This window comes from Ostrea edulis, chromosome 3 (assembly GCF_947568905.1).
Source record: "Ostrea edulis chromosome 3, xbOstEdul1.1, whole genome shotgun sequence".
Classification (NCBI taxonomy): Eukaryota; Metazoa; Mollusca; class Bivalvia; order Ostreida; family Ostreidae; genus Ostrea; species Ostrea edulis.
This window is the reverse complement of record NC_079166.1, coordinates 22,129,084-22,148,239: the sequence shown is the minus strand read 5'-3', so window position 1 is coordinate 22,148,239 and position 19,156 is coordinate 22,129,084. Positions and strand designations below refer to the sequence as shown.

The following is a 19,156-nucleotide window of genomic DNA, read 5'->3' as shown; positions in this document are numbered from 1 at the left end:
AATTACCGGTATGAATCATACTTGAAGCAGATGCAGGAATGGTTGATATTTCACTGCTGTGCAATAATGAATAATCTTCTGCAAAGAAAAGAAAATCTAGTTTCTGTTAATCATTTGCAAGTCATTTAATGAAAAATGTTTCTTATAAAATAGAAGTTTTATGTTAAACGCTTTGAAACTAGATTGATAATTACTATACAATAAACCTGAACATCCTCTTGAAGGATCGCAGAGCACTTCATCACAAGGACAGACCAACTGACATACATTTCCATAGTTTGGGTAACGACAAGACAACTCACAATATTCGCCATACTTTCCAGTTGCACATTCTTTAAAATTAGATATGAAATAATCTGAAACAGTATGCTTTCGCAAAAGAAAAGGCGAAATATGAGTACTTGTTCCTCACATGATGGAGTTCTCCTGCACCCGTAAACGTGGTGACAGTCTTCACTGCTACAGATGCATTTTAATTGGCAATCCCAGCCGAATGTTCGGTATGGACAAGACATATTACAGTTAATACCGTAAAAGCCATCCTTGCAAGCTACAGAAATCAGAGAAAATAATAAAAAGTGGAAATCAACATTGCAATTTACCTTCAAGCATCCCATAGTTATCCATGGATAATGTACACATTTATTTGAATATAAACATCATGAATGTGCTATTACGTATTATTCTAGATGATAATATATACAGACGTGTACAGGTATTTTGTGCTTCATTCCATACATATCCACTACAGCAAACTTCCCCGTTAGGGCTGAAATTGTTGAAAACATGTATCAACATGCTGCATCTACTTCCATTGTTTATAACATTTGACGAACAAAGATGTTAAAAACTAAATATTCCGCAACAATCTGCACTTTACAGTTTCGAAGCCGGCCATGAGCTCTCTTCCTTGATTAGGAAAAATGTGTAACCCATAGTGAAAATCAGTAGGTTGGTTGGTGGTGTGTTGTTTAACGTCCCAGTCGAATTTTCTCTCTCACTTTTATGGAAACGTCACATTTCCAGTGAAGGGCTGCAACATGTAGGCCTTTAGTATTCACCCATATATCAGTGAAAATAAGGGCATTGGCTTCAGTTATTGATCGCCATATTCGGTCAATATTTTCTTACATAATTTGGTACCGAGAACATTTAAGTTAATGGTCAACTAACCATTTGATCAAAATCTCAAACTTAAGGTCATGGTTTCCTTGATTGTTTTTCACCTGGTGTCTAATCTGAAGAACATAATTCTTGCACCATGTATACAGTATACGATCTCTTCTCAAACCATCACCCAAAATAAAGAGCTATCGTAGGATCCTTTTGAGACTTGTATTTATTTAGTAAGTTGTCTGATGTGTTTCATAGTAATTGTTAGGTCGTTCTGGTAATGCTGGGTTTGACCGTTGATTCCTCCGTTTATCTAGGTGTGATTCTACCTCTGATCTTTCCAGGGATCCGTGTTGTTCCTACTCTCAATTTTGTCTTCCTTATGTAGCTTTTGAAATTGATCACCGTTTGTTATCTTCACCATTTCATACTGATAATATCCGTCAATAAGATCAAAAGATGTATAATAGATAATAAAGAATAAAGAACACACTCTGTACAGTGAGCAAGATAATCACAGGCTCTTTAAATCACTATGTGTCATTGATGATATTCCTTCCAAATCGTGCCTCCAGTTCCTTAAGCTCAAATTTACAAACAAAGGAAAACATGCCGTCAATATAAGGATCATTCTTCGTCATAAAATAGTTCAGCCGTGTATTCCAACTTATTTCAAGTTCAAGTCTACACCCAGTATTTCCTACAAATATACGTCTACTATTGAATCCAAACTTTGCAATTATAAACAAATTTTGCAGTGCCTAGATATAGACAATCTTGTACTTAATCCACCTGCGTGTTCTTGTTCTTTGTTTTCTTTAAACGCTAGTCCGGCTGGACATGTCATTACTGGTGATGTTGATATAGTTGAAAATGGGGACCTTAGGCCACTTATTCTAAAAAGGCTTAAATACATAGAGCCTTGGTCTTTCAATTGTCGACGGAACTTCACTTCTATTATGAATTATGTCAGGGGTTGCTCCAGAAGGTGAGATAATTATGAAAAAGATATTTTACAATGCATTGTCGGAATGGATCAAAAGTATAAGAGGAATATTACAATCTCGCGTTAGACGCATGAAAACAAAAGTACGTACCATCTATCCTTCTGTGTTTGGTAGACAAAAATGATAAAAGAATTAGATAGGTTACATGAGGAATATGTTTTGGTTCTAGCTGACGAAGCTTGATATAACATTGTCTATGTTTGTAAGGCTCATTACAACTGTATTTTAAACGAACTTGGCATTGCTTTCACATTTGGTAATCGTACCGATACTCCAACTGCCCTTTCAAACAGTAAAATTCTTAAAAACCATGCTTCAGTTTTAGACACATTTAATATCCCAGTCAATGGGTCGGATTAATATGGGTTACCGTACCTATATTGGATTCCTAAAGTTCATAACAACCCTTATAAACAAAGACCCAGTAAATGTTCTGTCAAGCCCCTGTCTTTGCTCCTCACGAAAATATTAACAGCTGTGAAGGACAAACTTGAAACGTACTGTGCGACTACATATCCCAGAAGTGGTTTCAATAAAATGTGGATTCTAAAATATTCTAAAGAACGTTTAGTAAACTTGAAATCACGAAACCTTTCTCAAATCAACAACATGAAAACGTATAACTTTTCAACAGTTTACACAACAATTCCTCGCGATGAATTAAAGACTAGACTTTTTAACATTATAGACAGTTGTTTCTTCAAGCAAAATGGAAAACGCAAATATTCCTATCTAGTGATCAGTCATCCAAAATTGCGTTGTTAAACGTCACTCTGATTTCATGCAAAAGTACTTTGAAGTTGGAACACAAAATATGCTGGAGTTCCACATTCACAATATATTCGTGGTCTTTGGTGATCATGTCTTCAAACAGTCGAATTCCCATGGGCACGCATTGTGCTCCTCTGTTAGCTGACCTGTTTTTATGTTCATATGAAGCAGAAGTTATTTATCAACTTCTACGTGAGAAGAAAAATATCTTGCTATGGCTTATAATTCGACATGCAGATTTATCGACGATATATTATATATTAACAATAATAATTTTCATTCAAATGCCGATTCAATATGTCCCAGTGAACTCGAATAAAAGAGACACCACCGAGTCGTCCACTTCTTCTTCATACTTACATATTTTATTGAAATAAGATATTACAGGAAACTGACAACTCAACTTTATGACAAACGGGATAATTTCAACTTCTCCATCGTCAACTTCCCATAGTTATGTACATGTTGCAATATTCCACTATCACCTGCATATTGTGTTTACATCTCTCAACTTATTCGATACGCAAGAGCTCGTTATGCGTATGGTCAATTTTAAATCGAAGCAGGCTATTGACAAATAAGTTGATGATGCAGGGGTTTCAAGAGTCTCGTTTAAAATCAGCATTTTGCAAATTATATGGTCGTTATAACGATCTAGTGTGCCAATACGACCTATCATTGGGTCAAATGCTGTCTGACCTGTTTCGTACCGATTATTAGGCTGTTTTTTGGCACACTGATTTTGACTAAGGATAACTCCGTTTACCTGATAAAATTGAGGGCTCATGGTGGGTGTGAGCGGTCGACAGGGGATGCTTACTCCTCCTAGATACATGATCCCACGTCTCGTGTGTCAAGGGATTCGTGTTTGCCCAATTGTCCATTTTGTATTGCTTATGGAAGTTGTGAGATTGATCATTTTTCGTTATCTTCACCTTTCATATGGTTGTCGGAGGGAGTCCGGTTGTCAGGGGATGCTTACTCCTCCTGGGTACCTGATCCCGCATCTGGTATACCCAAGGGTCTGTGTTTGCTAAACTTTCTACTTTGTATTGCTTATAGGAGTTATAAGATTGAGCACTGTTCGTAATCCCCACTTTTCATGTAGGGCTGACGGCAGGTGTCTTGTTGTCAGGGGATGGTTACCCCTCCTAGGCACCTGGTCCCACATCCGGTTTTTCCGTGGGTCCGTTTTTCATCCAACTCTTTGGTATTCCTCATAATAGCTATGAACACGATCACTGAGCGTTGTCTTCACTTTTCATTAAGTTTTGTATAGTTCAAAAAATTACTCATCTCCATCTCCGATGATTCCTAGCAAATACGAGTTTTTCCATTGATAAATTCATAATCATAAGGTACCTATATAATACATGTACAGTAAAACTCGAATATAGCGAACATGGATATAGCGAGATTACGGCTATAGCGAAGTGAAATTAATTTCCCCGGCAAATTCGTTATATAATCTATATGAAATCTGCGTCTATAACGAACACGGATATAGCGAATTTACGGATTTAACAAGTAAAATCATATTCCCCTTGAATTAGAAATGAACGTAAAAATCACCTTTTATAACGACTTTTTTTCATTTTAAACTCGTGATTTTTAACAAACGCTTAATACAAAATTTCTGTTTGTATTTTTCCAAAAGTGTTTGTTAACGCAAAACAATACTTACACATATATTTAGCAAATTTATTGTCGGTATTGCTTGCTATTCTCCTTAATTAAATTTGAAGTTTTATTGCATTTATTTTATCGTAGACTCGTTTATTTGTGTAAAGCAACAAGTAAATGACAGCTGCGATATACTATTTTATGTATTGCGCATAATGTTGTTGATATTTTTCTTTCGACATGTTTTTGAGTGACTTAATAATCCCTCAAGATAATTCATCATATATAAATCAGTGTGAAAATATCTTGCATTTGTATAAAAATATTTCTTCTCGAAAATACATAGGCTTAATTTCTTTCATAGACAATACAAACTCAAGTATATCGATTGCTGCTCTTATGCAACTGATGTAAGGTGAAGATAACGAACAGTGATCAATCTCATAACTCCTATAAGCAATACAAAATAGATAGTTGAGCAAACACGGACCCCTGTACACACCAAAGGTGGGATCAGGTGCCTAAGAGGAGTAAGCATCCCCCGTTGATATACATGTAGAACAAATGAGTTTTATAACGAATTCGTTATATCTTAATTATGAATGCGCAATAAAGGTAGAGCGAATTACGCTTATAGCGAATTTTTACAGAGTGTCCGCAGAAACTCGCTATATCAGAGTTTTACTGTAAATCCGTCACAAGTAAATACTTCGACATTCATGTACATGTATAAGTAATTCAACGCCAGGAATATTTCTAAGATTAAATGATATAAAAAAACAACAACCCACAAACGATAGAAAATATGAAAACTCTCAGGGATTTGTATGAAAGGTGAAGATAACGACCAGTGATCAATCTCATAACTCCTATAAGCAATACAAAAAAGATGGGCAAACACGGACCCCTGGACACCCGCCGTGAGCCTTATTTCCTGATCAGGTAAATGGAGTTATCCGTAGTCAAAATCAGTGTGCCAAGAACGGCTTAACAATCGGTATATCTATCATAAACAAATTTATTTACTTTTTACTTGTAACATCGACACATTGGCACACTGATTTGACTGCGGATAACTCCGTTTACCTAATCAGGATATGGGGCTTACGGCGGGTGTGACAGGTCAACAGGGGATGCTTACTCCTCCTAGGCACCTGATCCCACCTCTGGTGTGTCCAGGGGTCCGTGTTTGCCCAACTATCTATTTTGTATTGCTTGTAGGAGTTATGAGATTGATCACCGTTCGTTATCTTCACCTTGCATTGATAAAAGTGATACTTATAGACTTGACGGAGGGGAGTAGAAGACTTTGTACATGAAATGTGTGAATAAAATGACTGTATTGGACTTATTCTGTAAATATTTACCGACAATAGATTACAAGAAAAATATAAACTGTAAACTGAATGACTGAGACCACGCCTAATGTCAGGGTACTGTACATTAGAACATCTTTTCTTTGACTTTCACTCCGTCTGCAGTGGTTGTAGGCTAAAGAAATATAAATTCAATAGTGTTAAAGAAACTGATTTATAATCCATAGACATACTACTTAACGTTATATATTTCAATTTGAAATTTGTATCAGTCTGTAATTTTTTTTATTTACTTGGTTGGTATGAATATACAAAAAGCACACTCATAATATATGTACACTCACCCAGTAAAAAAATAGAAGATGACAATTGGTAAATCCATATTCTATGTTCAATTTATACTGATTTTGATTTGAGGTACTGTTATAGTACAAAACATACACTTTATTGTCTTATCTGTGGTTACTAGGTGATTGCATTTGGTGATTGAAACTGATAAGATACTGTTTGTTTCAAATAGTGACACCTACAAAAATTAACCTCATTAAACAGTGTTTCAAAAGTCTACAACTTTTATAACAAGTGCAAAATATAATAGATTGATTTGCATGAGTTGTATACCAAATATTTAATAGCTGTTTGAAATGGAAATATTAGTCATATTGGAGTTTTACGAAGAGGCTTATTTTTACACTCGACGGCTGACTGTTACAATTTAAAGGGGCCAACTCCAAATATGAAAAATTTGGATGTGGTATTTACAAAATTCAAAGACTTTACCGCATTCAGATGTTGTATTTATTGTTGAACGTCCCACTTGATAATTTTTCACTTATCCGTAGTCAAAATCAGTGTGCCAAGAACGGCTTAACAATCGGTATATCTATCATAAACAAATTTATTTACTTTTTACTTGTAACATCGACACATTGGCACACTGATTTGACTGCGGATAACTCCGTTTACCTAATCAGGATATGGGGCTTACGGCGGGTGTGACAGGTCAACAGGGGATGCTTACTCCTCCTAGGCACCTGATCCCACCTCTGGTGTGTCCAGGGGTCCGTGTTTGCCCAACTATCTATTTTGTATTGCTTGTAGGAGTTATGAGATTGATCACCGTTCGTTACCTTCACCTTGCATTGATAAAAGTGATACTTATAGACTTGACGGAGGGGAGTAGAAGACTTTGTACATGAAATGTGTGAATAAAATGACTGTATTGGACTTATTCTGTAAATATTTACCGACAATAGATTACAAGAAAAATATAAACTGTAAACTGAATGACTGAGACCACGCCTAATGTCAGGGTACTGTACATTAGAACATCTTTTCTTTGATTTTCACTCCGTCTGCAGTGGTTGTAGGCTAAAGAAATATAAATTCAATAGTGTTAATGAAACTGATTTATAATCCATAGACATACTACTTAACGTTATATATTTCAATTTGAAATTTGTATCAGTCTGTAATTTTTTTTATTTACTTGGTTGGTATGAATATACAAAAAGCACACTCATAATATATGTACACTCACCCAGTAAAAAAATAGAAGATGACAATTGGTAAATCCATATTATATGTTCAATTTATACTGATTTTGATTTGAGGTACTGTTATAGTACAAAACATACACTTTATTGTCTTATCTGTGGTTACTAGGTGATTGCATTTGGTGATTGAAACTGATAAGATACTGGTTTTTTTTTCAAATAGTGACACCTACAAAAATTAACCTCATTAAACAGTGTTTCAAAAGTCTACAACTTTTATAACAAGTGCAAAATATAATAGATTGATTTGCATGAGTTGTATACCAAATATGTAATAGCTGTTTGAAATGGAAATATTAGTCATATTGGAGTTTTACGAAGAGGCTTATTTTTACACTCGACGGCTGACTGTTACAATTTAAAGGGGCCAACTCCAAATATGAAAAATTTGGATGTGGTATTTACAAAATTCAAAGACTTTACCGCATTCAGATGTTGTATTTATTGTTGAACGTCCCACTTGATAAATTTTCACTCATATGGGGTCGCGGTAGCTCAGTAGTAGAGCGTTCGCTTCGTAACCGGAGGTCGTGAGTTCGAGCCCCGCTCGTGCCATGGCCGCAACAAGCCTAAGATTGATAGATTTAATAACGTCCCTCTCAAGAATTTTTCACTCATATGGCAAACCTAAGACGTTAAAATAGGTAGTGGTTGCTCCTTCGCCAAACGCTCGGCATTTAGAAGTGAGAATCACGGGTCGTTCAGGTATTACCTTAAAAAACAGAGGTCCCGTGCAGTGGCATGCGTTGGCACGATAAAGAACCCTCACTACTACTGCGCTGATCGCTAAACATAGGCCAGGTCTACATTTGTGGTACTTCACCTACAGATGATGATCTCTTAATATGAGTAAAAAATCCTGGAAGGGACGTACACGCAACCGATCAATCATGTGGAGACGTCACTATTGCCGGTGAAGGGCTGCAAAATGTACACACATGCTCAGCGCTTATACGGCCTTTGAACAGGGATGGATCTTTATCATGGCACATCTGTAGTAACATGGGACCTCAGGTTTTCCGGTCTTATCCGAAGGATCGCCCTATTTAGTCGTCTCTTACGACAAGCAAGGGGTTTTGCAGAGGACCTATTCTAACCCGGATAGCCACGGGGTACGACATTTCTAAAGAACAAGCACATGTCAAATGTTTATATCGATAATGTATAGAATATACTAGTATACTAGGGAGTAATAGATTTTCATGGGGGCCAATTTTCATGAGTCATTACCACAAACATTGTTGATTCTACTGTGTATATTGATATACATGTATATGTATACATGTACAAGTTTATCGTTATATCAAATTTCCAAAATTTCGGCTTGAGCATCACTGAAGAGACATTATTTGTTGAAATGCGCATCTGGTGCATCAAAATGGGTACCGCTTAAGTTTTACATTACGACCCCTGGGTCGAGGCCTCTGGTGGTAGAATGTTAGTTCCCGAGGGTCTCTACAGTCCAGTAGCTAAGTACTTCGTTACTAGCTTGAAAATACGGATGTATATAATTGCTGAGATAAAATTTAGAAATTTATTTCAAAATTAAGGATTATCTTCCCCATGCATAGCTCTATCCTTGGACGAATTTGGCTCCAGTCTTTTTTTTTTTTGCATTCTAGTTTTCCTATTAGCAAGTTTATCGTTATTTCGAATTTCCAAAATGTCGGCTTGAGCATCACTGAAGAGACATTATTTGTCGAAATGCGCATCTGGTACATCAAAATTGGTACCGAATAAGTTTTACATGCATACAATTATACATCACTTATTGGTTATCTTTACATTTAAACCTAGAGATTCAACACGAAAGAGAGGGAAACAAGGACGTAGCATTTTTTTTTTTAAATGAGAGGGAGGGGCTGTGAAAAAATATATCTTGACAAGCCTACCCCTCGACTTTTTGATCTAGTATAGAGCTGCCGCCCAAAAGTATGTGTGTGGGTGGGTAGGTTTTGCGTTGTTCTTTGGGGAGCCAGAATCATAAGGTGTGAGGTAAAGAGAACATTTAAGCTTTCAGGGCTGATGACACATTATTTAGAAATATCAGGATAACTTGAGGTTGTCTGTTTTCAATGAACGCGCTGTGGTACACTTCTGGTATACAGTAAAGCTAAAAAACTCTTTTTATGGCAATTTTTCGGGTACTTTCATGCATTTCTCAGCTCGTCATTCGCAGTTAATAAATTACATGTACATTTGGATATCGATAAATTTAACTTCACGAAATATTAAAACGAGTAGTGCATTGCGAAAGTGTTGAACAAATGTAGGAAGAATAAGAGTAGCTAAAGAGTTTACAATACTCTTGTAATAAACATAATTGTCGGTTTTGGTGTTTTACTTAAGCAGTCTGTATATTCATTTCGGTCCAATTTCTGTAGTTCGAGTTCATCCCTTTAAATTGTAAAAGTCAGTCGTCGATTGTAAAAGTAAGCCTCTTCGTAAAACTTCATTAGTCATATGATTATACCTGAAAAGAGTCAGTTATCATCAATATTGTAAATTTCAATTTGAACAAAAACATACTGCTTGACATTGCTTACTTTCACATCCTTTACATGATGACAAAGATCCCTCTTGCATTCACATTGTAACTGACAGCTGACCCCTTAATCTGGATACCGACATGGTAATTCACAGTTAAACCTGGCCCCGCCGTCATAAAACATACTTAAGTCTGAGAATATTCTCAAGTCTGAGAATGTTCTCAACTTCCCCATTCTCAGACTCAGCGGCCGTCATAAAAAAAAATTCAGCACAACAAAAATTCTCAAAATCAGTTTTATTCTCAAATATTTGAGTCTACAAAAATGCAGACTTAAGAACGTTATCAAGCATTAAAAATGGCTGCTATGATCAGACGCAGACGTCAGAGGAGATAAAATCGGCGCATTTTAAGACGACCTCGGGTATTTCGGGACCTTAGTAATCCTCTTGAGAGTCTGGAGGAAGACGAAATCTTCCAAAGATACCGCTTTTCACCAGAAAGTATTGTTTTCATTTTGAATGAAGTTGGTAAACGCCTGGAGACAGACACTGTCAGGAACCGCCCTATTCCTCCTCTGATTCAAGTTCTACTATTTTTGCGTTTCGTTGCCACGGGGGCCTACCTGAGACTCATTGGAGATAGTCTGAACGTGTCTGAATCCTCAGCTGGAAGAGCGATGAAATCTGTAGCAAGGGCCGTTGTTGATGTTTTCTCCGATTACATAAAGTTCCCGGTCGGAGAGATGGCTTCTAAAGTAAAGGAGGGTTTCAGGAGAGTTGCAGGCAACATCTATATATAATCTGAAAATGAAAGTAGCGTTAGATGCGCTGCCATAATATTCATAACTTTAGTGAATTATATGCATCAATCCTAAGAGTCAAATACAATGCATACGATTAAACAAATATCCAAAACAACACTAAATCCATAAAAACATCCCAAAGAATACTTACCCGCTGTAAAGTCACAAAATTCTTCTCAGAGTGAGTCTTCCAGTGTTGACATTGCATTGATAAGAAGAGCTCCACCGTAAGGGCGATAACTGCAAATGTTATTTTGAAAGGTGGCGGATCCAACTAAATAAATAGTCTTTTGAATTGGTTTAAATGAACAAATTGCCATAACTGACTTTGAAATATTTTTTGTAACCCTTAGGACATGACACATACTAATACATTCGTATCATACATATATGAAATATATACACTGTAATCTATGATTTATTTATTACACATGAATTTGACATGGGTACCTTAGCCTGAAAGTACATTTATTGAAAAGTTATAGTTTTCATTGTTTAATCTAACAACATAGCCAGACAAAAAGGTTATTGAATTTTCAAATTGTGTCTGTCATTATAATTGTCATTTGATAAAAGTTCATTTCAAACAATTGCAGCATCGTTTTTCAAAGTTATATGAATTAACTGGCAGCCACCATATGAATAAAGTGCCGGCCGCCAGTTAATTATAGGATTAAACATTCTTCAAAAAGAATGCTTGATTCTTATAATTCCAATTCATTCACTTTATTTAGAATTGCAGAAAATTGAAGAGTTTCCCCGCACTATGTTATTTGTTTTCAGGCGTGTATGAATACATCACGTTTTCAAATTTATTGATGTATAAACTCTTGTTCAGTTTTATTTTTGTCCAATCAAAATAATTGTAATAAATAACATTGGAATTATATGAATATTAATTCTATACCCTGGCACCTATCGCTTCCGTACATTTTAACTAATTTATTTGCATAAATCAAATCATATATATTAAGTTATTTTTTCTTCAAATGTCTTTTGTAAAGAATAAATAGCCATTGTCATTTATGAAAATAATTCAAATTATAAGATATCAATAACTGTTTCATATAAGAAATTAACTTATATTCATAAATTTATAATATACACATTTTCTAGGATTCCCTAAAGTTCTGGGTTGTGTTGATGGGACACAAATTAAAATTTGTACACCAACTGAGAATGAGGCCGACTATGTCAACAGGAAAGGGTTCCACAGCCTTAATGTTCAGGTATAATGCATATGAATTGTTCGAATGACTACATTTTATTAATTACTATGTAATGATATATGTCTAAAAGTGTTGCACTTTTTATTACCAACATCCATGTAGTTCACATGTATACCACACTTGTACAATCTATATGCATGAAATAATTTGTACAAACTAAAGGAATCATTCCTAGTTTGGTTTTTTAAAAGTTTTTAATTCAAATACCCCCATCCCAACAAACATTTGGATGCTATATAATGTAGTGAAACCAATTCATTCAATATCACTAGTGGTTTGACAGTATATAATTAGTCATATATCTATTATATATGTACAGTTGTAAACTTCAGGTGGTGTGATCCCAAATTCAGGGTAACTTCACTTTGTGTCAGATGGCCAGGTTCTTGCCACGATTCCAGGATATGGAGAACATCATCCCTCTGTCAGCAGTTTGAAAATGGTAAAACCTACATATTACTACATGTAACATATACACATCAACTAAAGAATAATTATATTTAATTCAAAAGAAATAGTATGGCATTAAATAATTTATGTAATTAATATTTACCCATGTGTGATAATTCGACACAATCCACTTATAACTCTGTTACAGCTAAGTGACATGTACAACATATGCTGTGGTGACCTACATGCATGGTTAATTTAAGTTACTTCAAGTTATTTAATTATGCAAAATTTTAATGTATGTACAGGCGAATGTGTTAAAATTCATAGGTATTCATGATGGCCTGATACTGGGTGACTCTGGCTATCACCTCCCCAGATACCTCATGACCCCTTACTTGACACCACGTACACCTGCTGAGGAGAGGTTTAATGCTAGTTTATGCCGTACACGGGTTCTAATAGAACAGACATTTGGAATAATGAAGTGGAAGTTCCAAGCCCTTCATTTTGGTCTAAGGACATCACCAGAGCAGGCAATAGTGTACATCACAGCATCCTGTATTCTACACAACATAGCCATAGACAGACAGGACACTAGGATCAGTGCTTACTGCATAACTATCAATATTAGAGACTGCCAAGCACAGGTAGTACAGGGCCAGCTGCACCCAACAGGGATGATGATATCCTGAAGCGAGCTACCATCACCAATGGATTTTATTTAAATACAGATGTATTTCAGTAGATTAAGTATCATAAAGGACTATTCAAACTGTTTGAAATTTAGAAATATAACTTTATTTTCCTTCATAACACATCATCGCTCTTTCTCACTCAAAAACAACAACTCTCTCTGTCTCCCACTGTTTCTCTCTCTCTCTCTCTCTCTCTCTCTCTCTCTCTCTCTCTCTCTCTCTCTCTCATTTAATCGTTCGATTTGAATTAACTTCTCATATCTCCATCTCCAGAAAACTGGGATAGTTTGCTTGGATTTCAAAAACTAATTTCTGTTTTTTCATCTGAAGGACTTCCTTCTGCAAGGTTAAAACTTCTCGTTTATCCTTCACTTTTAATATCTCCTCTTCCAGCCTTTTGTTATCCAAACTTAAGTTCCTTTTCTCTAATTCCTCCAGTATTTTTCTCTTGGAATCAGTTACTACAATGTTTGAATATCAATTATTATCATAGATACTAATATCAACTGGACATACATGTATCATGTGATTAAATGAATACTTTGTTGATATCCACTAGGAATAACTTAATGAAAATTAATGGTGGTGGTTGAAATAAACATGTGAATAAAACAAACCTTTTTTTCCTTTCCTCCTATCAGTTTTGTTTATGAAAATACCACATTGGTGTCCAGATGTCTAATTTTGATTATGAATATTAAAAGGATTTAGAACAAAATTGCATGGAAATAAAAAAAAAAAATCTTAAAATTATAAGCGAACAAACACATGGAAAATTGGAAATATTTAACCACCCCTTAAAAAAGCATTTTTTACTTTATAACAGCATGCATGTAATTACCATAGTCAATGATGGCATGTTTTCCTGTGGCTGCTGATGGGACACACTATCTGAGGTACATGGTGCTTGAAATGTAATAAATATACAATATAATTTTGTATGTATTTTTCAAACATTTTCAATAGAGATGGTTTTGATTACCTTTAGTTTCAAATGATGACTTGACAAAGTTATAATCAACAAAATGCTCTGGCCAGCAGGAATATATATCTTGTTAGGAAAAACCATATCTCTTTTGTAGAATGATTACACTATCCCCATGAATTTTAAATGATGTTGATTGATACCTTGCTCTTGTGACTTTGGTGTTGATTGAAGAATCTGCTGCTCTACATGCAACAAATCATATATATTCAAATCACTAGCGCTTTCTGGATTTTAACATCCATCCTCAGGTGAATACAAATATACCTTTCAAATTTGGATAACTTCAAGGTTAAAAGTCTGAGATTGAATAGTGATTATACATGTATATGTACCATCAGTATCAACACCACCATTTAAACCATGGACATTTGGTTGGCCTACTGACAAGTTCAGAAAAGTATCTTCCCCATCTGTTAGTGATGGGAGGGGTGGACCTCCTCCTGTCTTGGGCTTTTTGACTGAATCAAGTTTTACTTTGCCTAATTGAAAATAGATGCTAGATATTTACACAATATATGATTGAATTATTCCAATAAGGTTTTTAATTTTTAAAAAAAATATATAATCTCATCAAAATACCATACAATAAAATAAATGAACTATAATGATAATGATAAAAAAAGATAATATTGGTTAAAAAAAATAATATATTAATATATTTCCAAAACTTCAGATTGATTTGATACATGTATTTTCAGCAAAAATACATGCATGACAATAAGTAAAGTATGCTCATAAAATTAATTAACATCATTAATCTGTACTGCACTGTTTCTATTGCTAAATTTAATACAAATTGATAAATTCTTTTTCATACTTCTCTGTTTAATGTTGTAATATTTGGGATTGAAATTGAACCGGGGACCTCTTCAGTTGCGGTCGACGTCGTTACCTCTTGACCATTTCACTTATGTATCTCTAATTGATATATTTATATACCTTTTATTTGTAATCATTTTTTTGTTGAAAATTATTTCGGGTAATGTTATTTAAAGAAAACTGTTATTTAAAGAAAATTTTTGACATAAAACTAATTATTGATAAATATTTATAATGTCATATGAAACAGTGCATTGCATGGTGGTCATTTTTTTAAATGTACACATGATACACCTTTTTTAAAACCTCGAAAAAAGCGGATTTTGGTGGTGGATTTTATTTATATAATCTATTATTCGGACACAAATCATGCAAAACTTCAATTTATTATTCAGGAACAAATAATACAAAACTTCAATATCTGACAACCGAGCCCCTGTGGGTCCAAGTACATCTTACGATACAACACTATTCAGAAGGGAAGTGCCCATAGCTGTAGTCACCACGTTTGCCCCTTACTTATGGGTACACTGTACATATACTTCAACGCCATGGAATAAAGAACTATAACACAATTTGAGGTGTTACATTACTATGAGTAAAATCGTTGATCCACCCCTTTTTAATCGATGGATGCCGCGTACGTGAAAGCTTAAAATAGATTTGGAAAGTCCCTCCAAATCTGCTTTGAATCAGAGAAAATACTGGCATGATTTCTTTATATCTCCAGGTCAGTAACAAAACAATTTTTATGAATAATGATGATGATACGAAATAGTATTTAAATAGTTTTTAAAAGTCACATTTCCGGAATAAATGCTATCGGATTGAATAACATGATTATGCCACCGAATTTAATCAATTCTGCGTTTATGATATTACATTTTGAATTAAGAAAATAATGTTCTTACGAATTTAACTTGTCAGCAACCATTTGCCATTCTCTGTCTTTTATTTCTTTAATCTTTCCGGACTTTCCACAACCCTTCAGAGGTCCAAAGAGGATTTCTGCTCTCGCTTTCACTTCCTCTATTAACAGAACTTCTTCCTCAGCGGTCCAATTTTGTGCTCTAGCTTTCTTTTTTGCTTCCATCGACTCCATATTAAAAGGAAATGCAGCAGACGACCAAATTTCAAGACGTAATATTGTTATATTTACAGGTTTCTATAATGTTTTCTCACCTTTTTAACATTAAAGAGCTCTACAGGGCCGCTACCAGCGCTGAAAAAATTCCGCGAAAACTGTCGCGCACGATAAGATGCTCAACTCAACTCTTGAGAATATACTCAGCTAAGAATATTCTCAAAGCGATTTATGACGTCTGATTCGAGAACATTCTTAGCTGAGTAATTCTCAAAAGTTGAGTTGAGAATTTTTTTTGAGAATTCTCAAAGTTTTATAACGGCGGGGCTTGGTGTATACAGAGCGACATGCTGGAAAACGGAATCATGTTACCGATTTTGTATGTTTTACACGATCATGTACCTTTAAGAGTTCTAGTCAATAAATATACGGGGGATAAAGTTTCCTTAGTGCTTGGTGAAATTGTTGGTGACCCATCTGAAAAAAATAGAAATTCATAGCTAAGATAATTAGATTGATATGTGGAAATTATAAGTAAAGCAGTTTGACGTCTTCTGTATTTATTTCTGGATTATGAATAATGGTCATAGCATACCCTCACATCCAGTAACAAAACTACATTTCCATTGCTCGCAGTTACACCACATTTGACATCGATATCCGTAGTTCGGATAACGACAGGCCATCTGACAGTAGTCACCTTGGAATCCTACATCGCATTCTAAACATAAAGAATGTTAATTTTGAATATGACTTTCATTCATGGCCTAAAATAAATCTATAATTCTAATGTGATATATGACATTGTCTTAGTTATAACGATGATATAAAATCAAGGCCTCCAGCCTTGGTTTGACTTTTACAAGATGTTATACTTACCTGTGCATTTCTTGAGTGTCGTATTCCATACCTTACACTTCGTATGAATGGCAACATCTAGCGAACTAACACAATGGAATAAATATAATTAAGAGAGAGAGAGAGAGAGAGAGAGAGAGAGAGAGAGAGAGAGAGAGAGAGCAAACTCATCAAATAGTTCTTTAAAAAAATCATACACACGTGTGAGGACATACTTTACATTTCATATTATATCATTATTTAACAAACCATTAACAAAACCTACTTACGCCGTATCCGTTTGAGCCAGGATACATCTTGATAATACACAAACAAAACATGACGCGTGTATGACATTCCATCTATCCATTTAACAATTTGAAGAAAATTATTTCTTTTGCGATGTGATTTCATATTAGTACCATACGTGAATGACATTTGATCAACATTTTATGATCTCAATTATTTTTCACACGGTTATGAATTTTCCTCATTCCTCAAAGTTCAAGTGTTCACATGTTTTTAATCGTAGTAAAAGTAATCATAATATCATTAAAACACATGTACACTTGCTTTCCGTGCACAAGAATTTTGTTTCCATCCACATGAATGAAAAGAAGAAGAGGAATAATTTAGGATTTCTTAGATGCAAAAGATTGAAACATGCCTTCAGATGAGACTCTTAATTTCCTCGTTTTGTTTTTATGTCCAATGTCATATCTCCCCTGGCCCCGCCGTCACCAACATCACTCAACTCATTCATCAGCCTCAAATACTTAACTTCACACTCAAGTCACCGTCACCACATAAATTTGAGGTTTCCTCAAGTGATAATCTTGAAGAAATCCTCAAATATTTAAGGTTACCTTCATAGGAACCTAACATTTCCCTCAAGCATATTCAGTATCTGAATATTAGCTGAAGTATGTCCTACATATCTGATAAAAACAATGACAATGACATTAGTGATCAAATTATTATTTTCATTTCTGGTCATTTTTTTCTTTTGAGAAGATGTGCTTGGTCTTTCCTGACTACATGCAAGCTGAGTTTACATGTAACATGCACTCAGGAAATTCCGCATTTAATTTACAAATCAAATTGGATTTCTTTGATTCAGTTAAAGGATTTTCATTTTGAAATTTCTTTTCGCCGGCCTCTAATTTTCTCTGTTCTAATTCAAGCTTCTTCATTTCTAGAACAAGTTTTGCATTTTCTAGCTTAATGTTTTCTATTTCCAAATCCTCGACAATATATCTCTTTGTCTTCCTGTTCTTCTTGTTCCTTTCCTCCATAGATCGTCTAACTGTGTATCAAAATATTAGCATGATTATAACATTTTGTTTCATTTTATATCAATTCATAATTTTACATTATGACCCCTGGGTCGAGGCCTCTGCTGGTAGACTGTTAGTCCCCGAGGGTCTCTACAGCTCAGTAGCTAAGTACTTCGTTACTAACTTGAAAATACGGATGTATATGTAATTGCTGTTATAAAATTTAGAAATTCATTTCATAATTAAGGATTATCTCCCTCACGCATAGCTCTTATCCTTAGACGAATTTGACTCCACTTTTTTGGCACACTGTTCTTCCCTATGATAGCTCTAAACCTTCATTGTTATTTCGGATTTCAAACATTTCAGTTGAGCATCACTGAAGATACATTATTTGTCGAAATGCGCAATTTGGTGCATCAAAATTGGTACCGTATAAGTTTTACATTCAAGTCATTGTTTACTTGTCTCCAATTCCATCTCGTTTTCATCCATAATCTTGCTAAATAGTTGAACTTACCACTAAATGAGCTTGAGACGTCACCGCTTCCACTTGCCACACAACTCGAGACATCTGTCACAGCGGATGAAGCACATACTTAATCTCGAGGTTCAAAAAAACATGTCAGTGGTTCTACAATCAGTATAGAATTACGACTATTTTCATCTTACCATATGAATCTTAAAACTAGAAAAAACTTGTTTTGGACACAGTCCTAACCATTTTTTAGAACAGTCCTAACCAATGAAATAAAAGAAATTAATTACAATCTGAATCAATTCCGGCAATCACGCCTAAAATGTTGGGTCTAGAGTCCATAGCTTGATAGAAGACCTCCTCAGCTTGGGTCAGTGGTTTCAATGGTGGACCTCCCCCTGTCTTGGGACGGCATATTCCGTCAATCTTATCCTTGGCTATAAATTATATAGATAAATTATTATTATCATTGTTGTATTTATATATTAACATTTCTCAAAAAATAGTTATCAATTTGTATTTTTACCTCTGTTTTACGTTGTCGTACTTTTTAGAAATTGGTTATGGGGTTCTTTCATTTCTAAATTGTCTATATGAATTAGAAAATAAATCTAATGCTAGATTATTTAAAATGAACAGTGCTAATTATCATCAAATATTTCTGGAAAAATTGAAGG

The 19,156-nt window shown here is 34.8% G+C and overlaps 1 protein-coding gene, 1 long non-coding RNA gene and 1 pseudogene across 2 annotated transcripts; 1 reads left to right on the top strand and 2 right to left on the bottom strand.

The window, feature by feature from the left end:
- The first annotated feature begins 10,232 nt into the window (after positions 1-10,232).
- LOC125676636 (putative nuclease HARBI1) lies at positions 10,233-13,046 on the top strand (annotated as a pseudogene).
- A 2,664-nt stretch (positions 13,047-15,710) lies between these two features.
- LOC125677629 (uncharacterized) lies at positions 15,711-17,103 on the bottom strand. The gene is made up of 5 exons (XM_056160805.1): positions 17,015-17,103; positions 16,767-16,831; positions 16,483-16,608; positions 16,290-16,364; positions 15,711-15,832 (listed from the first exon to the last, which is right to left on the bottom strand). The coding sequence occupies exons 1-5, from the start codon at positions 17,092-17,094 to the stop codon at positions 15,711-15,713; spliced, it is 468 nt and encodes a 155-aa protein (XP_056016780.1). The 5' UTR covers positions 17,095-17,103.
- Positions 17,104-17,882: 779 nt separating this feature from the next.
- On the bottom strand, positions 17,883-18,785 carry LOC130052468 (uncharacterized). The gene is made up of 3 exons (XR_008800817.1): positions 18,770-18,785; positions 18,522-18,635; positions 17,883-18,030 (listed from the first exon to the last, which is right to left on the bottom strand). It is a non-coding gene; the product is annotated as an uncharacterized LOC130052468 (long non-coding RNA).
- Positions 18,786-19,156: the final 371 nt, after the last annotated feature.